Consider the following 22,674-nt stretch of genomic DNA (forward strand, 5'->3'; position numbering starts at 1 on the left):
TGTGTAGGTATTATATCCGTCATATAACTTCCGGGAAGAGTTTCCGGCTAATGATGATGTATACTAATGTTGTAATACACTTCCTGCGTTGCGTGCCTGGCCCTGCAAACTGCGGGGTTGATCCCCGTCCCCCACTACGACGCCAAACTTCCCTCCCTCAAAGCTCTTTAGCGACACGCGAGGCCACCCCCTAATATTTCAATCAAATATTCAGCCACTAATGGTTCGACGTTAGTTCCACGCCAGAATTCGGACTTGAAAGGGTTCTTGCGCCCAAATTGACGAGCTGTTTTCCACCGCCCGGCAGCTGCTGCTTGTATCGAAAATATGTATTTGCCTGGACAAATGTACAATTATGTTATACCTATATATATATATATATGTTGTGCTACACACGCGTCGATTAGTCACGTCTGACCGACATTTTTTATCCATGATTACGCGATGAATGCTTAGATTTGGGGAAGTTGTGGCAAAAGTGTATTTTTCTCTTTTTTTTTTGCCTTTTTCACGAGTTGATAGCTTGATAAATTTAGCTGTACTTATACAGACACATAAACCGGCTTTCGTATATTTTTTTCCACTCTGGGAGGAACTTCTAGTTGTCGTTAGATACCACCTCCATTTTTTAGCATGACCGAAAAATATAGCTCTGGATAGAAAGAGAAAATAAATTCTGAATCTGGTACTATTCTTCTTGATTGTGATCACTCGGACTATATTTTCTTGCAACTTTTAGGATGATTTGATGTTGGTAAGTGTAACAAGAAATTGATCTTGAAGCATCATTCAACTGATAAATGTAAAAAAAAAAACGATTTAATGTAGCAATAACCAGAAAACGTCATTCTTACATCTACGATCACATTGTTATTGAAACGTAAAATTGCACTTGTTGCATAAAAATATTGTACACGAGATCATAGTCAAGAAGAATAGTGTCAGACACTAGGTCTTTCGATCACAGCTAGAATATTGATTTTTATTCTGTACCCAGAAGCAAGTTTTTCAGTGTGAAATACAATGTTCCATAGGTTCTTTAATGGTCTCCTGAAAACGTCGTCATCACTTTCTACAATAATCCGAATTAATAAACCGAAATAAGTTTCAAACAATCTGAAGAATTCACATCACGCGAATTTTTCATTTTCGTTCAATTGTCGGAACTGGAGATCAACCTTCGAGTGAATAAACTGTTCGTTTCAACTTGATGCGACGTAACGTTTCATGTCGCATTTGGCGGTCCGTCGGGAAAATTTACCAAGCTTGATAAAACTGCAGCTAGTCCAATTTAAAAGTCATTTTCCATCTTCGTCGTCTGAGATAAATCGAAATCGAGGCAACGGGATTGAATATTTCACATGTCGTGTGTTCTTTTTTCCTCGTCTCTTCGTGTACTTTTCTTTTCCTTCTTCTTCTTCTTCTTCTTATGCATGGTCGGGATTCGACTCTCGCCAGGGATTTGCTCCGATTTGTCGGTTCGTCGGTCTGTCATTCCGTCGGCTGGCTGCAAACGCGCTCGGAAGCTATCAATCGTCCCTTTGCGTCGTCACGCGGGCACCAGGACTGATGGTGATGGCTGCCAGACATCAGACGAGCACCCTGCGTGTAGACGTCTTGTGTAAAGTCTACCACCTAAGCCTGCCTCGGGATGGTTGGCAAACTAAGACTCTCCAAAGAGAGAGGAATTTGCGAAAGAAGTAAAAACAGGCTGTGCGACGGAGTGTTGCATGTAACATAGATACGAGCGTGTAAATACCAACAGTTTCCAAAATCTCAGGGCAACATCGTTTGAAAGTCTTCATCTTCTTTTAATATCAGTTAATTAAACTCTGATCTTGTCAACGTAACGATATTCTCCACACCAATGAGTATTATACCTACAGATCTCAGAATCTATGAAGAAAACGATTTTTCACAACCATAGTGTGATTCGGTTACGTTATATTCAATTCGGAAACTTGATGTACGATTTGTAAGTGCCTATATTGCATCTTCAGGATAGAAGAAGATTAATTTAAACCAGAAATTGCTTGGTGATAGATCGGATTACCTTTGAAGAACTTGGATGTTTGAAATGGATGTTTTGATCCGACAGTTTAATCACAGCAGATGATTGTTCGAGTCTTCCCAAATAGACGATCGTGGAATTCATGTGAGTATCATTATTCAACGTTGGATGGATCAGTAATGAAAGCAGTTTCAGTGAATAGCCAGATCAATGGTTGTAGCAGCTTATAATGTTGTGTCCAATTATCTGAAAAGCAATATCAATGTACAAAATCGGTATGGAGCGACAAACAAAGCATCGAAATTGCTTATTAACAATTCTTAGTTCGCCATTTAACTTCTTGGCTCAGCGGTAGATTTTAGTGAAACTTGGTCTCCTGTGACTTCTTTAGTCACTCGATTCGACTTTGAATTCCAGAAAGTTATTTACAAAATGGTGATAGCTGGATTCGAACAAAACTTGCAACGGTCCGGCAATCTTTCATTTATGAGCTATAAAGTCTGATTAATTGTACTCTGTTCGAGTCTACCATATTGAAACAGTCATTTTGGACACCATTATTCGGACTTCAGAATCGAATTAAAGTATTCAATAATCCCACCGATCAACTTTCCTTCAATACCTACCATTTAAAAGTTTAGAAGCTAAACTGTGAGTTAAGTTTTATACAACACTGTTGTCCGAACAATTGGAAACAAAATTAGAAGATGCAACAGTTTATCTGACTATTCACCAAAACTGCTTCCAATATCGATCCATCCACAGTTGAATAATGTCCCTAGATTTCCTTGGAGTAAAATTATCGCAAACTCGCATGATGGAGTGAATATTCACTCTCTCATAGTGAACTTTTCCACTCCAAACGCTTGGAGTGAAAAGAATCACTCTAAATTTCATTCGATTGGAGTGACTATGCATTCTATTTCAATGGAATCTTCACTCGATATGGAGTTGCGCAGTCATTATTCTTGTTTAGTGATTTTTCACTCCAAGACAGTAATAGAAAATACTCACAAGTTTCGCATGAATTCCATGATCATCTGTGTTGGAAGATTTTAAATCCCGACTTTCTAAGGCATAACAGCCATTCAAAGTCGATCTCAGAATCGTCATTGATTTAAATTTGGATTCACGGTTTCGTGGCCGAAGTGATGGGAGCAAAACGGAGAATCCTGGCCGCGTATCTTGCACGTTGAAGTTGCAGTTTTCACAAAGGACATATCCTAGGATTGAGTGTGAGTGACAGCGCGGTTCGTCGGACAGGAACGGTTAGACACAGAGAAGTTACAGAGGCCTCAGGCTGCATCTGTGCGTGAAGGGAGCATATTGCATTCACAGTTTCACACCGGGGGGCGCAAACAACCCTCGCTTACACGGCAGCAATTATTGCATGAAAGTGCTTTCACTTAGCCGCTGCTACGTGCTGCATAACACAACACAAACTCGCGTGCAGAGAATCACCTCATGTTACCTCACTTGTCACTGAGAATTTGTGTTTCAATTCCACGTTATTATTCAATTAAAATAAACGTCAGTTGCATCTTTTTACCTGTTAGTGCGATAATTATTAGAAAGCAGTGCTTCGTTGAGGGTGAATTTTCAGAATTCTGAGTGAGCACTTAGGGAGCTTGATGTATTAACGGACATTTTTTTTATCGTTCAAATTATTTGAGTACCTTGTTTGATTGTAGATTGAATGGGTATCGTTTATTATTATCATTATAGTGATTGCGAATAATGCAAATTTTGAAAAAAATATGACCAATTTATCATCAATATGAGATAATTAATCGTTTCTTATCAATTAATGTGATATTTCAGGTTGACAATGAGTTGCGACTTTGTTGCTAGTAAATCTGAAAGAGAAACGTTATTACATTGAAATCGTCTATCAATTGAGCTTGTGGTTTTTTTTTCATTCATTCATTCCCAGGACCTTTGTCAGCAGAATATATATATATAAGTAATATATAAGTTGAATGGCCTTTAGGAACTTCGCCGTCACCTTTTGTCGCGGCTGTGTACCACTTTTGTGCCGCGCATTGTATTACCACAAAGTCCGTTTTTTTCTCGAGTTTTGTGTCTGGGGGAATGACGGAGTAACATACCATCACTCTATTCGTCGGGATAATAGACGCGCTCACGGATAAACAATTTCCAAGGCTTTTGCACCCTTCTCTGAATCTCGCGACTGCTGTTCGACCGCAGCTGCAGAGTCTTAACGATGTCGAGGATGCGTGAGTTATCAGATAAATTCTTTTTTTTATCATTATGTGACGAAGAATAAGAAAGAAATGTCTATAATTCCAGGTAAATTTTTTAAATAATTTTTTTTTAATGACATTAATATAAGATTCTTGAGCAGCAAGCGATCAGATGAAAAAAAATTGTGATGGAATTAATAAGAAGTAGATATCATTTTTGGCCAAATAACTTTCTCAAAATCATCGTAGGGTTGAAAAAAATAAACGTTCATTCGTTCGAAATTGTGAAAGTAGATGTGAAAGTAAACCTGAATCAGTTGAGCAGTTAGAAATTCATCTACATGTAATATGAACCTTAGAACACCAAAATTTGACTGATGAGGTCCTTAACCATCTCGAGGATTCCTAAAAAATAATTATTACTTTTCGATCATTAACAACCGAGCCTTTCTGCATCAATTTAGAGGCTTTTGATAGTTAATAATTTGTCTTATCTTTTATTCTGAAGAAAAAAGTGTATCACGTTATATCCTTTCGGCAGTTATTTTTCATCTTGCAAATCTTGTGGTTCGAAAGAAAATTTCTGTTGCGCACTTGTTAGGTAAAAATATCAGCCTGTCGTGAAACATTTGCGTGCAGCATCTTAACGAAGATGTGGATGAAGTGAGATTACGTAAAGTTAACTGTCCGGTGTATATATTGCAGAGATATTGCTTCGCGGCGCCAGTAAACGCGAGTACAGTCACGTAAAGGATTGCCAGGACCTTTGGGGGTCGTCTTACCGAATACGGGGCGAGCTTACTCGATATTGGACAACATAATCCTGTAATCTTGTCCGCTTCTTATATTAGGATAAAATATACAGATTATGGGATAAACCGTGAGTCGATGACCTTAATAAGCTACGCGGTTAGTTCCTCCAGGAACACGCGATATGTTATTTCTCAGTCTTATTTCTTTCCCTCAGCTCCCTTTCTTTTGATACAAACTTATTGGTCGAGTGCGTTAGTTCTTGTTACTGTGTATAAGGTTATTGCTTTTCGAAGTTGTCGAAACAAAAAGTACAATTTGGTTATGAAAAATTCGGTTAACTCTTTGTTTTCTTTGTAACTAAACTTTTTCTAAATATCGTTGAATTATCTCTAAAATCGGTAGATAAAGCGGGATAAGATTGTAAAGATGATTGAAACTGGTAACAAACAAGATTTTGAGATCCTGTCGGAAACGGTTTGTTTATTTCTCCAATATACTTGTACAATAATACTTGGACCGAAAAATTTAGAGCATTGACTTGAAATTTATGTAATTTTTCCTACTATTGTTATTTAAAGTGAAAATTTTTTAAATCGTTATCTCGAGAGTGTATAAAAATTGATTTGTGCAAGTACGGTACAACAGAGACATTCTTCAACAACTGTACATTCTCAACTTGCGTCAACACTCAAAATGTAAATTTTTTTCCAACGACTACCAGACAGTTTCTAAAGATTTTGTCAGCGATGAAAATAAGTCGACAAACATTAAATACGGATCAAAAACAGCAAAGTTTAATTCTCAAATTACTGATACTGGGCTTCCATTTTATTCAAAACGATTTGTTCTCTCCTAACTTTCGAATCAGACGACCGGATGAATTCGTGCTTACTTTTTTGCCACGTTAGTATATTTCCGGACTCCCTACAAAGCCTCTACGCGACTCTGGATACATCTCTGCAGCATCCCACGGCACTCGGCACCCTGTATGGCTGTATAGCGCCCTCGAAAAAATACTTGAGAAGATTTTGAGCGTCGCCCGAGTTAGGCGGGACGTTTTTCAATTTCGTTCCCATAATCCCCCGGGGCTCGTGTGCAGAAGTGACAATAGGCCGTGAGCCCAGAGGATGGAGTGCAGCAATGCATGCCGGGTTTCCCATGGCATCGCGCATTCCGCTGCAGGTTTATCAAATACAGTTTAGCGCAGCGTTTATCGTCGCTTACTCTCTTCGAGCGTTGGCGCGGGGGGTGCGGGGCAATTTTCGCGTAATTCGATGGGGCGTGATCGTCATAGCAACCCCCGTCTGCCTCCGCTCTCCTTGGAAGCTGCAGGCTGTTCAAACAACCCCCGACTTCTACCCCCGCCGCCAGGAGCGCTACGCGACGCCCGGTTTCCACCCCCTCATGGCCTGCCTCGAATGCCTATCCACGCGTTTACACGGGTGCGTTCGAGGTGCAGGCGTGGAAGCGCACACCCCACAGGGACTTGTAATAACTACCTGGATTTTACCCTCCCGCAATCCCGTTACTTTTTTTTTTCTTGCTTTCATTAATTTTTCTTTTTCTTTTTCATCAAGGTGCAGATTTTGTCACCTACGTGTTTCTCTGATTTTTATACTTTCTTTTTGTTTTTTTCAGTTGTACGTACTTATATATATATCAACGTACATGACGAGACTCGTTTTTCGTTTCTATCAAGTAATTGTTTTTGTTCTGTTTTTTTTCACCGTAGGCAAGGAGAAAAATGTGAAAATGTGTTCGCCAATGTAGTGATGTGTGATTGTGTAAGAGATTTGTTAAAAAAAAATCAATTCAAACGGAATATTGAATTTTTCATGAAAATTCGGACGCCGTTCATTGTAAAATTTAGAGCAAAGTTGAGCGGGATCATATTGAATTGAGGTCTAAAGCAATAACAGATTTCGTGCGAGAAATCATTACTGAACATATTTTGTACGCTATAGTCGAATAATCGAACATCACTAGTCTAGATTTACGAACCTCGTTTTTCCGACTGAACAACGAATCAAGCACATTTCTTGATGGCGGGTGATTTTGAAGGAGTGTTAAATCACGAATTGGCTTCGTTGGTTCGAACTCAGACCCGAGGAATAATCGGCGGTTTGAACATCGATGAAAAAAAGGGAGAAAAGAAAGTAAAGAAAAGTCAAAACAGCAAACGTAAATACTTTTTCTATGATTATTATTTTTTTCTTATTTTGTTGGCCAAACTAACGGGTGTAAATTAAACCCGAGTCACATCGCGTGGCTTGCTTAATTATAAAACCGATAAATTTATCCCGCGGGACGGTAGACAGACGTTTGGAATCCACCGGTTGATAAACGAGCCGCAGAGTCCAACCCCTGCAGCTTGCAACCCCCGCCCATCCACTCGGATCCTCATTTGCTTCCACCGCTAGCTGCTTACTTATGGCGAACCCTTTGTGCCTCGGTTACACCGTAACATAAACCCCATGACGTAACTAGGTGGGTACATTGTTATTAAAGCCACTTGTCCTCGTGATGCGGAGTTTCTGCAGTGTAGTTGATGAGCCGGGAATTTATGACGTCTTTTCGAAGGAGCTGGACCCATTCGTCAATATCATTTCAACCTCGATTGACTTCGCGTGCGCATGGAGGCGCGATTTAAGGACGAATGGAAGTCGCAGTCTGAATCGAGAGTTAGGAAAAGAGAGGAAAAACACGTACGAAAATACTTCAACATAGTTATTTGCGACAATGATGGTGATGGGAATTGAACAACAATCGAAATGATATGGGAATGAAACTAAGCACATTCGATTAACACAAGCCGAAATGTGAAGAATTTGAAGAAATGCTTTACGTGAATTATAATGTTTAAAATGAGTGTATTTTCGTTGATTCTAATGTTCGTGAAATTTTTTTACTCACCATAATGATCTCCAGAAATTTTTTCAGTAAAAATTTACAAGCAGTCGCATCCTTAGGGTTAATTAACATAAATTTTTGTCAGTTTGGTAGAACGATTATTTATCGACAATTACATTTGCACGTTATAACTATACGATAATGTAAGATTTTTGCAGAGTTTTTGAGACGATTTAGCAAGATGTGATCAGCGAGGAAAATGAGTCCAAAAACGTTAGAATTAGATCGGAAACCCAAAGGTTCCACCGTTTAAATGGGCTCAATTATAAAGAGACTTTTCTCAAATCGTTGATATATCTTAACTTTTGTTATTCAAATCTGCTCGAATTCATGTTTCGTCGACGTTTACCGGTTCCAGCGGAACTAATATTGTTCGGGATTTTTAAACGGCTTTTCTCTTCCCCTAATTTTTGATTTACAATCAGACTGCGAGTTCTCTTAAGTCATTATTGTGGTTTTTTGAAAACTATTCACATTCTGTTGGTTTTTCAAAAAAATTAGAAATGAAACAAAATTTCGGGAAGAATTGGAACTAATTAGGCTTCAATATAGTCGAATATTGATAATTGGTTATTTATAGGTAAGTTGTAAATGAAAAATTTTTTGAAATCAAAAACGACTTCTGGAGCGATGAAATCCCGTATAGTTTCCGTGCATTTCAAATGCTTGGGAGGTTTATAAGCCTGATTCTGTACTTCAAGCTTTTGGTATTTCGACTTCACCAATTTGGAATCCTGATCCTTTTGAAGTTTCAATAGTTCAAGATTTCAATCTTTGATGATTCGTCATTCATATTTTATCCAACTACGAATAACGCGTTCACCAAATTTCGATTTCCAAACTACATTATTTTAATCTTTCGAATTTTGACTCTGTATAAAACTTCCAATTATATTGTTCTGCTTAAATTCCGAATTCGTACGGTTTTTTAATTCTGATAATTTTCATATTTTCGAATTCTCGACTCCCATCTTTTGACATTCAACACATTTCTTCTGTTTTCACACAAGTGTATCTCCCCGGTGCAAAAATAAGACTTCCTGTTTGCCAAGGCCGCTGTCGCTTGCTTCATACTTCAACGGGTGTATTTCATTCCGCTTTTGTTAGCAAAAGAAGCTCGAAGGCCTCGAGGACAGAGAGTATATAACGGAGAGAAGCGTATATAACTACAGAAGGTTATAACTCACTTTGCCATCTCGTATTCTAGGAGCATATTGGACCAATTCTACCCGCGGATAAGTTTGAGATATCGCCGGTCCGGATGTAGAAAAATAAAGAAGCCGTGGAAAATCGTGGAAGAAGTCGTGCGATATTCCATAGCCGTGGAGTCACGTCAGGAAAATAGTGTATTGCAAAGAGCGAGAGAGCGAAAGAGAGAGAGAAAGAGAGAAAAGTTGCGGAACGGCGAAGAGTTCGAGCGCAAACACGGGATAATAAATTAGGTTTTCGAGTAAACTTTGTATCATTTTTACGCATTTATTTATTTTTCATTTTCTTCCTCCGTGAGAGCTTTTTATTTTATTTTTCTTCTTTTTTTTGTTTCTTCTTCATCGTCCTAAAGGAGGACGGAAATTGCCAATAAAAGCAAAGATTATGAGCTGAGATTTTTCACAATATTCTGCTCCATCTCGGCTCAGCCAACGCAAAATTTATATGAAAGGTGCCGAGTACTCGCCTCGTTAATTCCCTATTTACTTCCCTGCTTTTCACTCGTTTTTTATATATATTTTCTTTGTTACACCTTCTCGACTTCGTCGTTACTGATTATATCATTTTTAGGCACGTTCCCAAGACTGGGTGCCTGTAATATTGAATTTGTAATTCTTTCCATTACTTTGAAGTCGAAAATAATTTGTTTGGAAAACCTTTCATTTAGCGTTATAATTTCCGATCATAAAACAGCATCTACCTTCAATAAAGTAGCTGAAAGGACAAAAAACCTGAGCTTATTTGAAAATTCACGATCAGTCGATCACATTCTTAGTCCTTAATTAATAGGTAATTTTATTTCGATGATAGGAAGAATATAGCTTGACCGGGAAAAATTATCGGACACGTGAGAAAAATTTCTAAGTAGTGAACGATACCGAAATTGAAAACAAATATGGGTACATAGGTGAAAAAAAAAAATAATTTGAACGATCAAGTAAAACGTTTTGGAACGAATTGTATTCAAATTGGTAAAAGTGAATTAAAAAATCAAAAACTTTTCAATCAACTTTCATCGAAATCTGTAAAATCCTTTTCCCGGAATGAATCATATCGAAACATTCCGAGAATTCCGTAAAAAACTGATGAAACCTGTTTTGAAATTAAAGAAAATATATTTTATTCTTGCAATAATTTTGAATTAAAAAATTTTCCACCACCCTCGTCAATTTCGATAAAAATCACCATCTTTGACACGAACATCGAGCTTGGCTTTCGCATTCATCCCGGCTATTGTCCCTCTAATTTTCTGGAAGAGGGTGAGTCCGAGGGTCTGAGGAACGTTGGTAGGTAACGACCTGGGAATGCCTCGCGCTTTCGGGACGTCGACCGGGAGTTGGGAAACTATCAAGGAAGCCATCGTAGGGACAAATTTCCTCATCTAACTTTGAGCGCGAAGATGAGATGATCGCTCAATGCCCGCCGCTCCTCCGGCTCCCTTCGTCCATGTAACGTTGCTCTACCTGCTCGCCTAGACTCTGCACTCTTCATTTTTCCCGAAGAAGGCGTTGCACACCAAAGCTCTACGTTCGATGGGCGGGTGTCGGTGCCGTGGGAAATTAATGACGAAACCAACGATATTTCCAAAGGAAGTTACATCAGAAGCCTCGTGGCACGGACCAAAGACACGTTCATAACTCATCCGAGTGTCGAAAACTTTCCTCGTCGAGAATGAGAACCTGTCCTGCGGGTAACGCGATGTGGGCAGTGCGATGGCATCATCGAGTTTTTACGGATACTCAACGTTTGCCTTTCATAATTGAGTTCAGAAATATTTTGCCAATGTCCAATAATTGACGCTTTCTACTAATTTAGAAACGAAGTATCGATGTCTGAGCTTTTTTTCATGATTGTTAGGTATTGTCTGCTCTTGAAATCATGCATCTTAATGCGTACGACTGTCTCGTGATAAAGATGATAAATACGTTTCGAAAATTTTTTAATGGCTTCAATAATAGTTATAAAAAAATACATTGAAACTAGTGTCGTAACAGTTTTGCTTAATGGCAATACATGTCTGTACAAGTTTCACCTGAACTCGATTAGTTTGATGTGAAGTTTTCCAGAGTTTGCGTTAAAATGCCTTTACACGTACCTACCGCATTTGCAGCTCGGAACTCCATTACTGAAACACTCGTTCGCCCTTAGAGCCCGCCTTTGCACTCTGTGTATGCATACTCCGCGTTATGGATTCAGATCCTTTCAATAACCTATCGTACCCAGCACATTTTATAGAATATTCTGCTCCTGAGCTTGTGGCAATAGTAAATAGCGGCACGTACACGTGTGGAAAGTGGGCTTTCACATCAATTTTTCCCCCATTCTATTATTATTCCTTTCTGCTTCTCTACGTTCAATCTCGCGTAACTAGATTGCGAATAAAATGGAAACTTCATCACGATAATCAGACGTACATAAGCTATAATGTATGAAAGGGTGTAAAATATGCTATTGTAGCTGAAAATTATGTTTTTATTTATCGTTATTCCGTGATCAGGGTATACATATTGGTTAAACTAAATTCACTCGATTAACTTCAGTTGCGCTTACGCACCTTCCTTACATCACATTTCTATCTTCACAGCTCTTTGAAACCAGAAGAATCAAGCCAATTACACGCAGCTTTTGTAATTCTTTTTGCTGTGTCTAAAAATTGGTCAGAATTCTTACTGAAATTTCCAATCACAATCCAGTCAATTAAATCCAATAATTTTTTGGCATTGTGAACGGGGTGCAGAGCTTGAAATGTTTCTTGCTCCAAAGCTTGCGGCGGCGTGCTGAGCGCGTAACACAAGATGCGTGAGTATCCCGCAAGAGTAGCCAAGTATTTCTCGGAAATTACACGTCGCAGATATATCCGGTTACAAGTAATTATGTCGCATAATCCCGGGGTGTTTGTCACAAGAACGGGGTGTTCCGCGGTATGGTCTACACTCACCCTCCCATTTCAAGCAGGGGTGGCCTACAGGGTGTAGGATATCCCGTTGTTACATTCTCTGTTATCCGAAACACGGGGCTGTTATCCCACAGGACTTACCCGCGCCTGCAGCCTACACCTATGCCATGGCTGCGTGCGTTATGTGTATCCACGCCATGGGAAGGCTGGCGCCAGTCTACAGGAGTCGGAGGATCGAGGGGGAGGAAGGCATTAATCACGGAACGTCATCAACCCTGATCCCCGCTTGAATTTCTAATTAATTGTAAATTACTGTAGACGCGTTATAGGCGCGCGATGGACGCGAAACAAACGGTTCGGAATACCTTGAAACAGGATCCATCGTCCGAATCGAAAGTTGGGGAAAGAGGAAAAAACCGTTTGAAAATTTTTTAGCAATCGCATTTCTGCCAGTAATATAAATTTATATATGAATTTGAGCAAATTCTCATGACATATGATGACGGTTCAACGATTTGATGTAACGTTTTATGATCGAAACGTTCGAGGTGATCAAATTCTGGGGTTTTTGATCCGATTGTCATATTTTTAAATTCCTCCATTTCGGAAGTTTCATCGTCACTGTTCGTGAAATGATATTTTGAGGATTTTTTTTTAGAAATATCCATGTTTGTGTTTTGTTCTGTGAATCAAAGAAGAAACTTGATGAAGAATAATTCGGAATAATTGTATTAGGAAATCCTCACAAGATGTTCTCGAAGTGTAGGTGTTCAAACGATTGTCTATGAAGTTTCTAAGAGCCTAAGAGAGATGCTTTTAAAACTTTTAGATTTGAAAAAATTTTTACTCAACAAATTCGTTATCAAATACATAATCGCTATTCACAACTTTTATTGAGCTGGAATAGAAATTTTTGGAAGCAAAGAAAATTTGAGCAAAAAGAAGAATCTGTCTCTTCTGACTTTTCACGTTAATTATTATTTGTGAAGATCAATTTTAAGGACTGATTATTTTCCGTCTTCTGCCGCTAATTGACCAGGAAGATAACTGCAACGTCTACTTTTAAACAAACAAATCAAAAAAAAAATTTAGAAAATTACATTCACAGAACAAATTGCACACAATTCAAATCCTCACAATCGGACTCGACAAAATAGTCACCATATCGGACACAGTCGGATTTTTATTGCAAGACGATTGATCGCTGCTGCAGAGCCGGATCGCTTGTTACAGCGCATTTTTGAGTAGGTACACGCGATCAGTCGAACCCCTGACAAGTTCACGACAGCGTCATTGCCAGAGGCAACGGTATTACTGTAGTAATTGTCGCGAAGGGCGGCCGCCCTCGTCGATCCGAAATACCCTGTAGCCACTCGTTTCAGGGGAGCTGCGAGTCTTTCGGGGAAGTCTGTAACTTCCGTATAACAAGTGGATGATTCACAAATCATTCCCAATTCCGCGAGCTCCGTTTACAAGCGTAAAAGTTTCACCCGGCAATCCTACAGGGGTAGGGAAAAGCGGGACTCGCGATGGAAATTCCCCGGGGCGGTCGATCGAATCGAAGAGATGTGCCCGAGATATGCGGGGATAAAACTCTCGGTACATGTCAGGGGGGGGGGTGGGGGGTGAGGCGTAATATGAGTCAGCGGTGCGGCTGATAATTCCACCGCCGACGAACCGTCGCAGCTCCGATTTTAGATTATGTATCAAAACGCGACGAGCCGGAGGAACGGAGCCGAGATAACGGGATGGAAAACTCTCTCGAGGGGGCGAAACAGCGGCTGCAGCAATTGCAATCCTCTGCACGGATAGCCATCGGATTGGCAGCCCTGATTACCGCTTTCGCAATCCTATCGAGATCTTGTCTTCGGCATTGCCAACCTTTAGCTGCTTGCTCTGAAACCCTTCAGTTCTCTAATTCAGGCGCGCTGAAACTCCTTGGAAATCGATTTCGAAAGTTTCGTTGGTTGTGTGCTTGGAAGAAAATTTTAATCGCAGGAAAACTGTATCGTCCTTTTTGCGAAAAATAACAAAACCGAAGTCATGGCTATGTCGTCAGAAAATTCTGTAAAGTCATCTGATATTAATTCAAGTCGCATAAAGGCAATTGGAGTCATCTTAAATCACGAAGCTAGATATATGTAGTCACTTGAAGTCATCAAACCGCGTAAAGTTACTTGAAGTCAAATGTAGACCCGAGTGGCAGTAGCGGTATCTCGATAATTTGGTTCGTGGTCAAGAAGTCTTGATAACTGGGGGTCTTCGTTGTGCTTCACGCACCATCTTGTGTATTATTGACGTATATAGGCATTCATCTTGAGTCAGAGTGAAGTTCTTCCCTCTTTTAGCTGGTTGCACTTTCGTGTTGAGCTGATCCTTGAGGTCCGTGGTGCGGTAACCAGATCCCATGATGGACGTTCTCAAGGATAGTTTTCGTAGTGAGGTACGAAGTGAGGAAACAAACGAATATTAGCTTACTCGAAACTTTCCCTTTTGAGTCATGAAGCATGCTGCTACGATAAAAAAAATCCGATAGACACTCCGCTATTTGCAACTAATCCGTCATTTTAACGTGATCGCGTGTAGTTGACCGTTTTTTTGTTTTGGATTTTTTTTTTTTTTTTTTTTTGCCAGCACCCAAACTTTGAAAACTTTTGTTTTCTCATGCGGAAACAAACCTAGAAGGATTTGGAATTTCGTGGAACATGTTTATAGTCAGTGTAACCCCAATCCGATGATCATTTTTTCGTTTAATGAAAATTTGATGATCCTGCTTTTTTTTCGTGTTATATTTATACACCTTGAAGACAGAAAATGATGAAAAACTCTGGAGGGAGATATTACAAAAAAGAATTATTCCAGATTTTCACCTTAAAGTGTATTTTCATGAACACCTTTGCCAGAAAGTTTAATCAAAAGGTTATGGGCTGTTACACGGGACGGTGTGAAACACCGAAAATGAGGTTTTTTAATTGCCAATTTTGGGTGAATGAAAAGAACGATTAACATATTTCAGCTGGTATTTGATTAAATTCTGTTTTACGTGACATAACAAATTCAGGATAAAAATTGACTTTACGCTGAACGCTAATTTCGATCAAAGACACGGTAATATTTCGTACATACGACTGATGAATTTAGAAGTTCGATTAAGAAACGACAGCTCATATTTTTCAGTAATAATTTTTCGACCTTTGGCAACCTGAGAAAGAAATTGCGTTGCGATTTTTAAATTACCCTCAAAAATCGGACTTTATAATTTTTTTATGAAATAAGCTGACGAAACAAAACTTACAATCACTAGTATCCGAAGCACGTCATGAAGTATTCTTATCAAAATATCATTATTAAAATGAAAAATGAAAATAATTATCATATGTTTCTCCAAGTGTTTCAAAAACGTCTTTACTTGAATTTTTTTGTGAATGCTTTTCGGTTCGGTAATGTTTCTCTTCAAGAACTTGAAACCTTTTTGCCAACAACAAATCTCAACCTGATGGTTCCGTTGATTTTGCACGTATTAAATTCCCCGCTATTCTACCTCGAGCAATACGACAAGCTCAGTGGCGAGAAAAGAAGAAAGAGAAAAAAAACAATCTGCGGTACAAGTAACGGCAACGCAGAGCATGTCAATTTCCTTGTCGTTTAACTTCTGATTGAGGACGAGGAGGAAGGACTCGCTGCATTTGCGTTGGGGTGCACGACGTTTCCTTGGCGACCATCGAGGGCACAAACCAAACCACCGTCAGACCCTGCCCAATTCTACTGTTTGTATTTCATATTGATAGAGTATTGATACCCTTCGATCACCCTCCCCCTCCCCCCCATCGCGGTGAAGTATTTTGTCTGAACGGTGCCGTTACATCAGCCGTGTTTGCTCTGTTTCGCATTGTTACTTCTGCGGGGACCGACGAATTACTAATGGAGCTAGCTAGTCGAGGGCTATTTTTTCCATGCAATTTGTCACGATGTATACTTTACTTTTTTTTTCTATCTCTAAGTGTTTCCGTGAAAAAAACTAAACTCTTACGAGAGCTTGATCATTAGTCATTCGAATCAGTAAAAGCTCTTGCTTACTCGATCCTTGTGGAAATTGAACTCGCAATTACTTGAGGGACATCGTCTTATGAGATTTTTTAATAACATTGAAAGGGAGTGGAGGAAGTCAATGGACTCTTGGTACGTTGCATTGAGAAAGATTTCAGTTTTATATGTATAGTTAGTATAAAACTTTAGTGAATTTGTCATCATTACGATAATGTTCGAATAATTATAGCTGCAATCGTAGAAATATATTTCGTTCCATTTTTATCAGTGAAACAATATCTAAGAATGACTTTATATTAGTGCACTAACATCAATTAATTACCGTATCAATCCTGGTATCTACAAGTGACGAAACCCAAAAAAAAAAAAAAAAAAATAGTAAAAAGCACTAAATTTTGTAATTATACAGGAAAAAAGCTTTTCTCTGCTTGCGGTAGAAAGCAAAAAGAAAGTTGAAAGTTATTGGATACTTTGGAAAGTCACACAATATGTCTTCAAACTGTACCCAAACGTTACTTCAAATTTATTTGAAAAATGTTCGGAAAGCTTTTTTGGTCCAAATCATTTTTCCACACACACTTTTTGAGAAATATCTCGCGATTTCGTTCTTTCTGTTCTTTCCACTCGTTCGTTTCCCTCTGCATGTTAATTATCAAATGAACCATCACGGACGGCGAGTGCTTAACGCCTGGAAGTTTTCCAACGCGTTTTGCCCTTTGACATCCGTACACCCGACCCTTATTTCCGAGAGACAGATATAAGATCACACGGTAGGGTTGCCTGGAAATTACTCAGGCGCGAAGTACTTCAAACGGTAAAATTTTCTCATTATCTCCACGATGTCGCGTCGCCTTTACTTTCGTCTTTCTCGTCACCGTTTCCGTCAGAGTCACTCGGAATTAAATTCGAGAAGGAAAAGTTTCCGCAGTCACTTATCCCTGCACGTCTTGAGAACTCGTGCTCTCTTCGACAAGTAAGTTCTCGGTTTCTTACAAACAATTCCAATTTTACTGCGTCAAACTTATTCTGTTTTCGGATTGTCCAATTATGCCGCGAATCGATCCCCCTGAGGAGTGGGAAAACACCATTCCGTGGGGATCGTTTCACTTCCGACTAAGTGCAGCGTAACGATCTGAAAGTGCATTCACTTACCCCAAAGGCTTGCATGCTATCGTCTTGGGAATAGATAGAGAGGCATTAATATCTAGCAGCCGTGGCGAATCGGGGAAATCTTGCATAATTATTGGCAGTATCTCAAAGTACATTTGCAAATGGCCAATCCTTTGATGCTGAACCGTTGCCAACATTTTTTAAAAAACACGAATGCAAACATGTATTATTTTCTCACTACGTTTTTTTTTTCGTATTAATCAGGCTAACTAACTGTTTTTTTTACCATGGGATTCAAATTTCTGGTTTCCCGATACGTTCGGTGTTTATTCATACACCGTTTGAAATATCTCAGAGAGTTAAGGGGGTACATATTGAATACGAGTAGATTGTTAAAAAAAATTGATGAAATTTGGGTATTCATATCTCGAGAACCAATAAGTCGTTTCGATTGCGGTTTGTTTTATTCAAAAGTATGATGATTCAGCTGCATTTGCATATTACTTTAATTACAATAAATTAATGGGAAGTATTGACGTTGAAAAAAACGTTCACAATTTTGCTCGGCGATATGTTTTACGGCGATCACGAGAACCTCAAAAAAAGCTCAACCGATTTACTTGAAATTTGGAAACAACATTTTCCGATGGTTTACACTCTTTTTCGCGATTTAAAATTTGTTTAAAAGCGGCGGAGATATGGAACTTGTGACAAAGAGGATCCCCCTTATCTACCCTCTTGACTTAAAAATATATAACAAAATGTCTGAAGACTTTAGATCTTATAACCGAGGCAAAAAATTCACATTTGCACAAATTATTTTCAACAGCGTGTCGCCGTGGCCATTAAGCGAAACTGTTATCGTAACTGCGATTGCTGCGGATCTACATTTTTGCAAGCTGTAACGCGCGCTTGGAAAGGGTTACGATTATGCGTCCGGCGATGATATTAAAGCTTGAAAAGTCGATTAGGCGCAAACGGTGCCATGCAGTTTGGCTGCAGGGAGCTGCGGTAGTAGAATTTCGCCGAGATATCAACGTGAGTGGAAATTCTACTGAAAAATGACTCCGCGAGTCTCGTTTTACGTTGGAATCAATATACGCGCTTTTTTACATTATGCATAGGAATTCATTTTTCTTGTTTTGACACGACGGCAGCATTGAGAATTCACCGCACAGCATGCCTTGTAGACGCCTCGCCACAAACGCAAACACCGCGAAGAGGGATCGTCTCGGAGCTTTGATCTTTGTTGGTCCCCCTCGCCAGAGATGCTAAGAAGATAGTGAAGTATATTCTTACACAGAGAAAGTAAAGAACGAAAAAGAAAATTGCAAACTTGCTCGAGGCGAATTGATTTAGGGAATGAATCACCAACCGTATGCTACTTATAAAGTGTTTTCTTTGCCAAGGTTTTCGCAAAATTAAATATTAATGCGTAGTAAAAAAAAACTTTGTAACAATTTATGTCGGAATCATTGGGTTGAAAAATTTTGATCCCTTTAACAGAATAAGAAGTTTTCATCTCAAAATCATGATTTTATATCATAGGATTTGTGTGACACTTCTCAAAAATGAAAAAAAAATTCATGGTGTTTTTTTAGGAAAGCTTAAATAATTATTGCTTTAAAAAAAAAAAACTGATATTCCAATACTGTTTTTATAACTGGGATAAAGACCGTAATTATAGAGGAAAGAATACTTCACATTGTATTTTCACGGTATGTTTTCCTCATTTCTCGACTCACCGGGTGTGCAACGAGGCTCTGCCAGGAAAACTCTAGGTCAGCCATATTGGCCGGAACTGGGACGACAAAGTTCATAGCATAATTGTTGACCACCCCTTCTCGAACGTAGAACAGTTCCGCAGTGAGTCCTGAAACAGAAGAGTAATCCTCGATTCAATCTACGCCAAATATTCGCTCACCCTTTCCAAAGTTTCCACGAATCACGGAGCGAATTACATGCCATCGATAACACGCAAAGCGCCCTCGACTTCCGGATTGGGGTGGTTTTTTTTTCTTTTTTTTTTTTTTTTTACTCTTTGTTACGTTATTTTATTTTCCAATAAAAAATCGTCCCAAAGGATAAAATTTTTATCTGAAATCAAATTAATCATTTATTACGGTTAGGCAGTTGAACTGGCAAAAATTAATGTTGAAACCTTGTTCTAGGGGGAAAAATATTCCCTTAATTTGAAACAGTTTAATCCTGTCTCAAATTCATTATAAGATTTTACCAATAACATTGTTTTATAGTAAAATAGAATTGCGTTCGCTAAATTATATACGTTTGCCAGATTGTCGAAGTATGTTGTTGTTTTTTTTTTTTTGAAAATTTTAATGCACGAGATGCAATTATCTTCGGCAGGGTCGCTATCTTTACGTAAATCGTCGACCAAACCTCGATGCTACGCCGGATAATGTAAACTGTTTGGAATGGACATTGTAATGATTCCCAGTGGAACTCTATTCGTACGAACATCATGTCACGACACTTCCAACGTGCATTTACAATTTTCTAAACTGCCAGACACCTTTCTCCAGCACGGTTTACCGATCATATCCCGATAATGTCGGCAGTCATTAACGTTACATATTATAACCACATTACAGAATAAGTTTTTAATTCTTCAGCTGCAAATGATTCACTTACTATTGTTAGTTTATAAATAACAGTCTCAAATTAATGGAGTATCTCACTCTTTTTCAAGAACAAAAATAAAAAAAAATTCCGTCGTATTTGAAAAGACAAATTTAGACAAAACTACGTCTGAGATGATTCGTTTTTCATTTTCGAATCTTTTGACTGAAATTTAAATGCTTTGTCGATCACTTTTCACAGTTCACCAGAGACGAGCTTTCTGAGATTGATCAAATTTTTGGGATAACTTCTGGCTGCGAAAATTAATCGTGAGAATATGTTCTTGTATTTTGGCTTCGTCTCGGTGCAAAGGGATAAGCCTTCTTAAACCTAAACCGCACTTGTGAGTAACTCGAACCACCAACTCGCAGTCTAAGTGTAGTTGACTGAGCCGAGAGGCCTGGTCCAGTAACTAATCGTGAGTAGAAAACCGTGTCTGGCCGTATGAAGGGGTATCACTACTTGGCAAAGCGGCGTGCAGTGTTTGAGACGACGACGTCATCGTCGCCATGATATTACACGTCGGGTAAATTTCCGCAAAGCCATTTCGCTGTCGCGACGTCGCGCCGGCCTCCAAAAGCTCCTTTGCCACCGTTTATCTTGCGTGTCTCAATGTACGAGTATAAGACGGCTGAAAAAGTGGATAAATTTTAGTAATTTAATAATACGTAATTCGATAATCCATTACAGAATGCGATTGGGATTTTTATTTTATTCAAAAGAATGCAGATCGATCTTCGCTTGCATATTTTTTTTATTGCAATCAAATAGTTGGACATTTTATCCTCTTTTCCCAAGATTTCTGTTATTTCTACAAAACGGCTACCGTTCGAAGTTGAAATTCCATTTTTCGTCTAAGCCTTGCAACTTCTTTGAATATAACTAACAAAACAATATAAGAATTACAACTTTTTGAGCCATCTATACTCGCACATCATACCCCTTTACCTTAAGCGTATTCCTAGGCACGACGCGAAGACTAAACTCGGGTGAAATCCAGACAAGTTAACGCTGGCTTGATCATGCTAATGAGATGAAATTAGCATCAGGCTTCGTTAATTCTGAGCAGATGAGATCGGCGTTTGATTCAATATGTCCCCCGGCCGAACGGATCACTCGCAAGGCAAGCAGGATCCGCACCATCACCCTCAACATCCAATGGGACGCAGAGCTCGTCGGGTCGGGACCCAGGAGCCAAGGTAAATACATTAAGGATACAACATCCTGCAGGGGCACGTCCCGTCGTCTCCTGGCGCGCCCGAGCGGAGCAGCTGCGACTCTGTCCAGGGTTGTGGAGACCCGACGCGTTGACTACGGATTGGCGGATATCATCAGACGGATGTACACATCTGGGTAGCTCACACAAAGGTGGGTATTGCGTCGGGAATGCAGGCCAAAGTGAGCTTTTCGAATTACATTTTCATCCTCGCGGAGTCACAGTGACTGCACTTGAGTGCCTGCACGCGAGAGTCATGGGGTTTATGAAGACTCCACTGTCGATAAAACTTTTCTACAAAAAATGGTTTAATTCTTCACTGAAATGCACCTCAGATGCGAAAACTTGGCACCAAGTACATACATTTACAAAAGTACTAAAGTGAATTTAATTTTTATGTATTCATTATAACATTTGTTTGATGGAAGAACTTTTGCAATTTGACTAATGCAATTCATATCTATTCATAATGTAGGTACTTGTCCCAAGGTTTTTGGACTTGAAGTGCTTTCCGGAGGATTAGAAAACGGGTTACGTTGGCGAAGAAATGTGTTTGCGAATTAAAGACAATTTTTATTTTACAAGGTGACGTTGCTTACCACCATAAATTTGATCCTTGCGTCACGATTACGCTCCAACTTTTCTAACTTGGTCGATGTAAACCATAAAAAGCTCAACAACTACCTCCATTCAGAATTCAATAAATTTTACCCAATTCTACCGAACTAATAAACCTTTGAGCGCGTTTCATATTTCTGAAAACTAAGTCTGTGCGAGGGATTTTCATTGTTTTGGGTTTAGGTTTCAACAGGCTAGGTGTACCGTTGTTTTACACGAGTGCTGGTCGGTGTTTGGTTCGCAGCTATGAAACATCTTCCACATTTTGCCCTCGACTTACTCGAGAAAAATATCCGATCTCGAGTCGCCAAATATATCTAATAAAAGTGTTCTGCAGCAAATTGGGTTTGGTCAGAACGACGCTCGATGCTCTTTGTTTTCCCGACTCAATAATCCCGACGCAAGGGGGTGAGGGATTCGGACAATGGCCAAATTGCCTGGAGAGTTTGTCGACATTTTAAGAATTGAGCGACTGGAAACAGGAGAACTGAGGAGTTCTGAATTCACAGTCATGCTTTCCACGACTGACGTCTTTTCCATTTATTTTTAACTGATGAAAAACTGTTTACTCATGTTCGTGACACACGATTAACTTCCGAAGTCTATACTAAACTATCACCATATAGTTCAACTTTCGGAATCGGTATCTGAGCTATTCGACATTTATTTATGTAAAAAATGATGATTCCAGATCGAAATTCTCAACACCCGATCAAAAAGAGAACCAAGTAAATGTCTTTCCGGATCGTCTGTTTAGATTGTCAGGACAGTGAGCATGCCTGGTAGACAATTACACGAGCATACGTACGATAAGCCATCTAGATGAAGGGTTCGTTGTGGAATGGCGAAGAGAAATTGTGGGGTAAAATCGTTGGATGAAAACTTGTAACAATTACGAGGAGGAGGTCGAGAGGCGAGGCATGAGGCGGGAAAGTTGAACGGGGTCTCTCAAGTGGTTTGGAAATGTTTGCTTCTAATTAAAATTACAGTGACATTATACAACCCGTTCATACGAGCCGAAGTTGTGCCGGCAAGTGGAGTTTTATTTTTTGTAATACAC

The 22,674-nt window shown here is 39.3% G+C and overlaps 1 protein-coding gene across 2 annotated transcripts in view; it reads right to left on the reverse strand.

The window, feature by feature from the left end:
• Nucleotides 1–22,674, reverse strand: part of LOC124409396 (tyrosine-protein kinase Drl-like) — a 79,321-nt gene that overhangs the window by 46,903 nt on the left and 9,744 nt on the right. Inside the window, exon 2 of one of the 2 annotated variants that reach the window (XM_046886982.1) lies at nucleotides 18,886–19,013. The exons of the other annotated variant lie outside the window; for it this stretch is intronic. Within the exon in view, the coding sequence (XP_046742938.1) occupies nucleotides 18,886–19,013 (128 nt within the window). The remainder of the gene's footprint in view (nucleotides 1–18,885; nucleotides 19,014–22,674) is intronic. 2 annotated transcript variants of the gene reach the window in all.

This window comes from Diprion similis, chromosome 8, assembly GCF_021155765.1.
Source record: "Diprion similis isolate iyDipSimi1 chromosome 8, iyDipSimi1.1, whole genome shotgun sequence".
Lineage (NCBI taxonomy): Eukaryota > Metazoa > Arthropoda > Insecta > Hymenoptera > Diprionidae > Diprion > Diprion similis.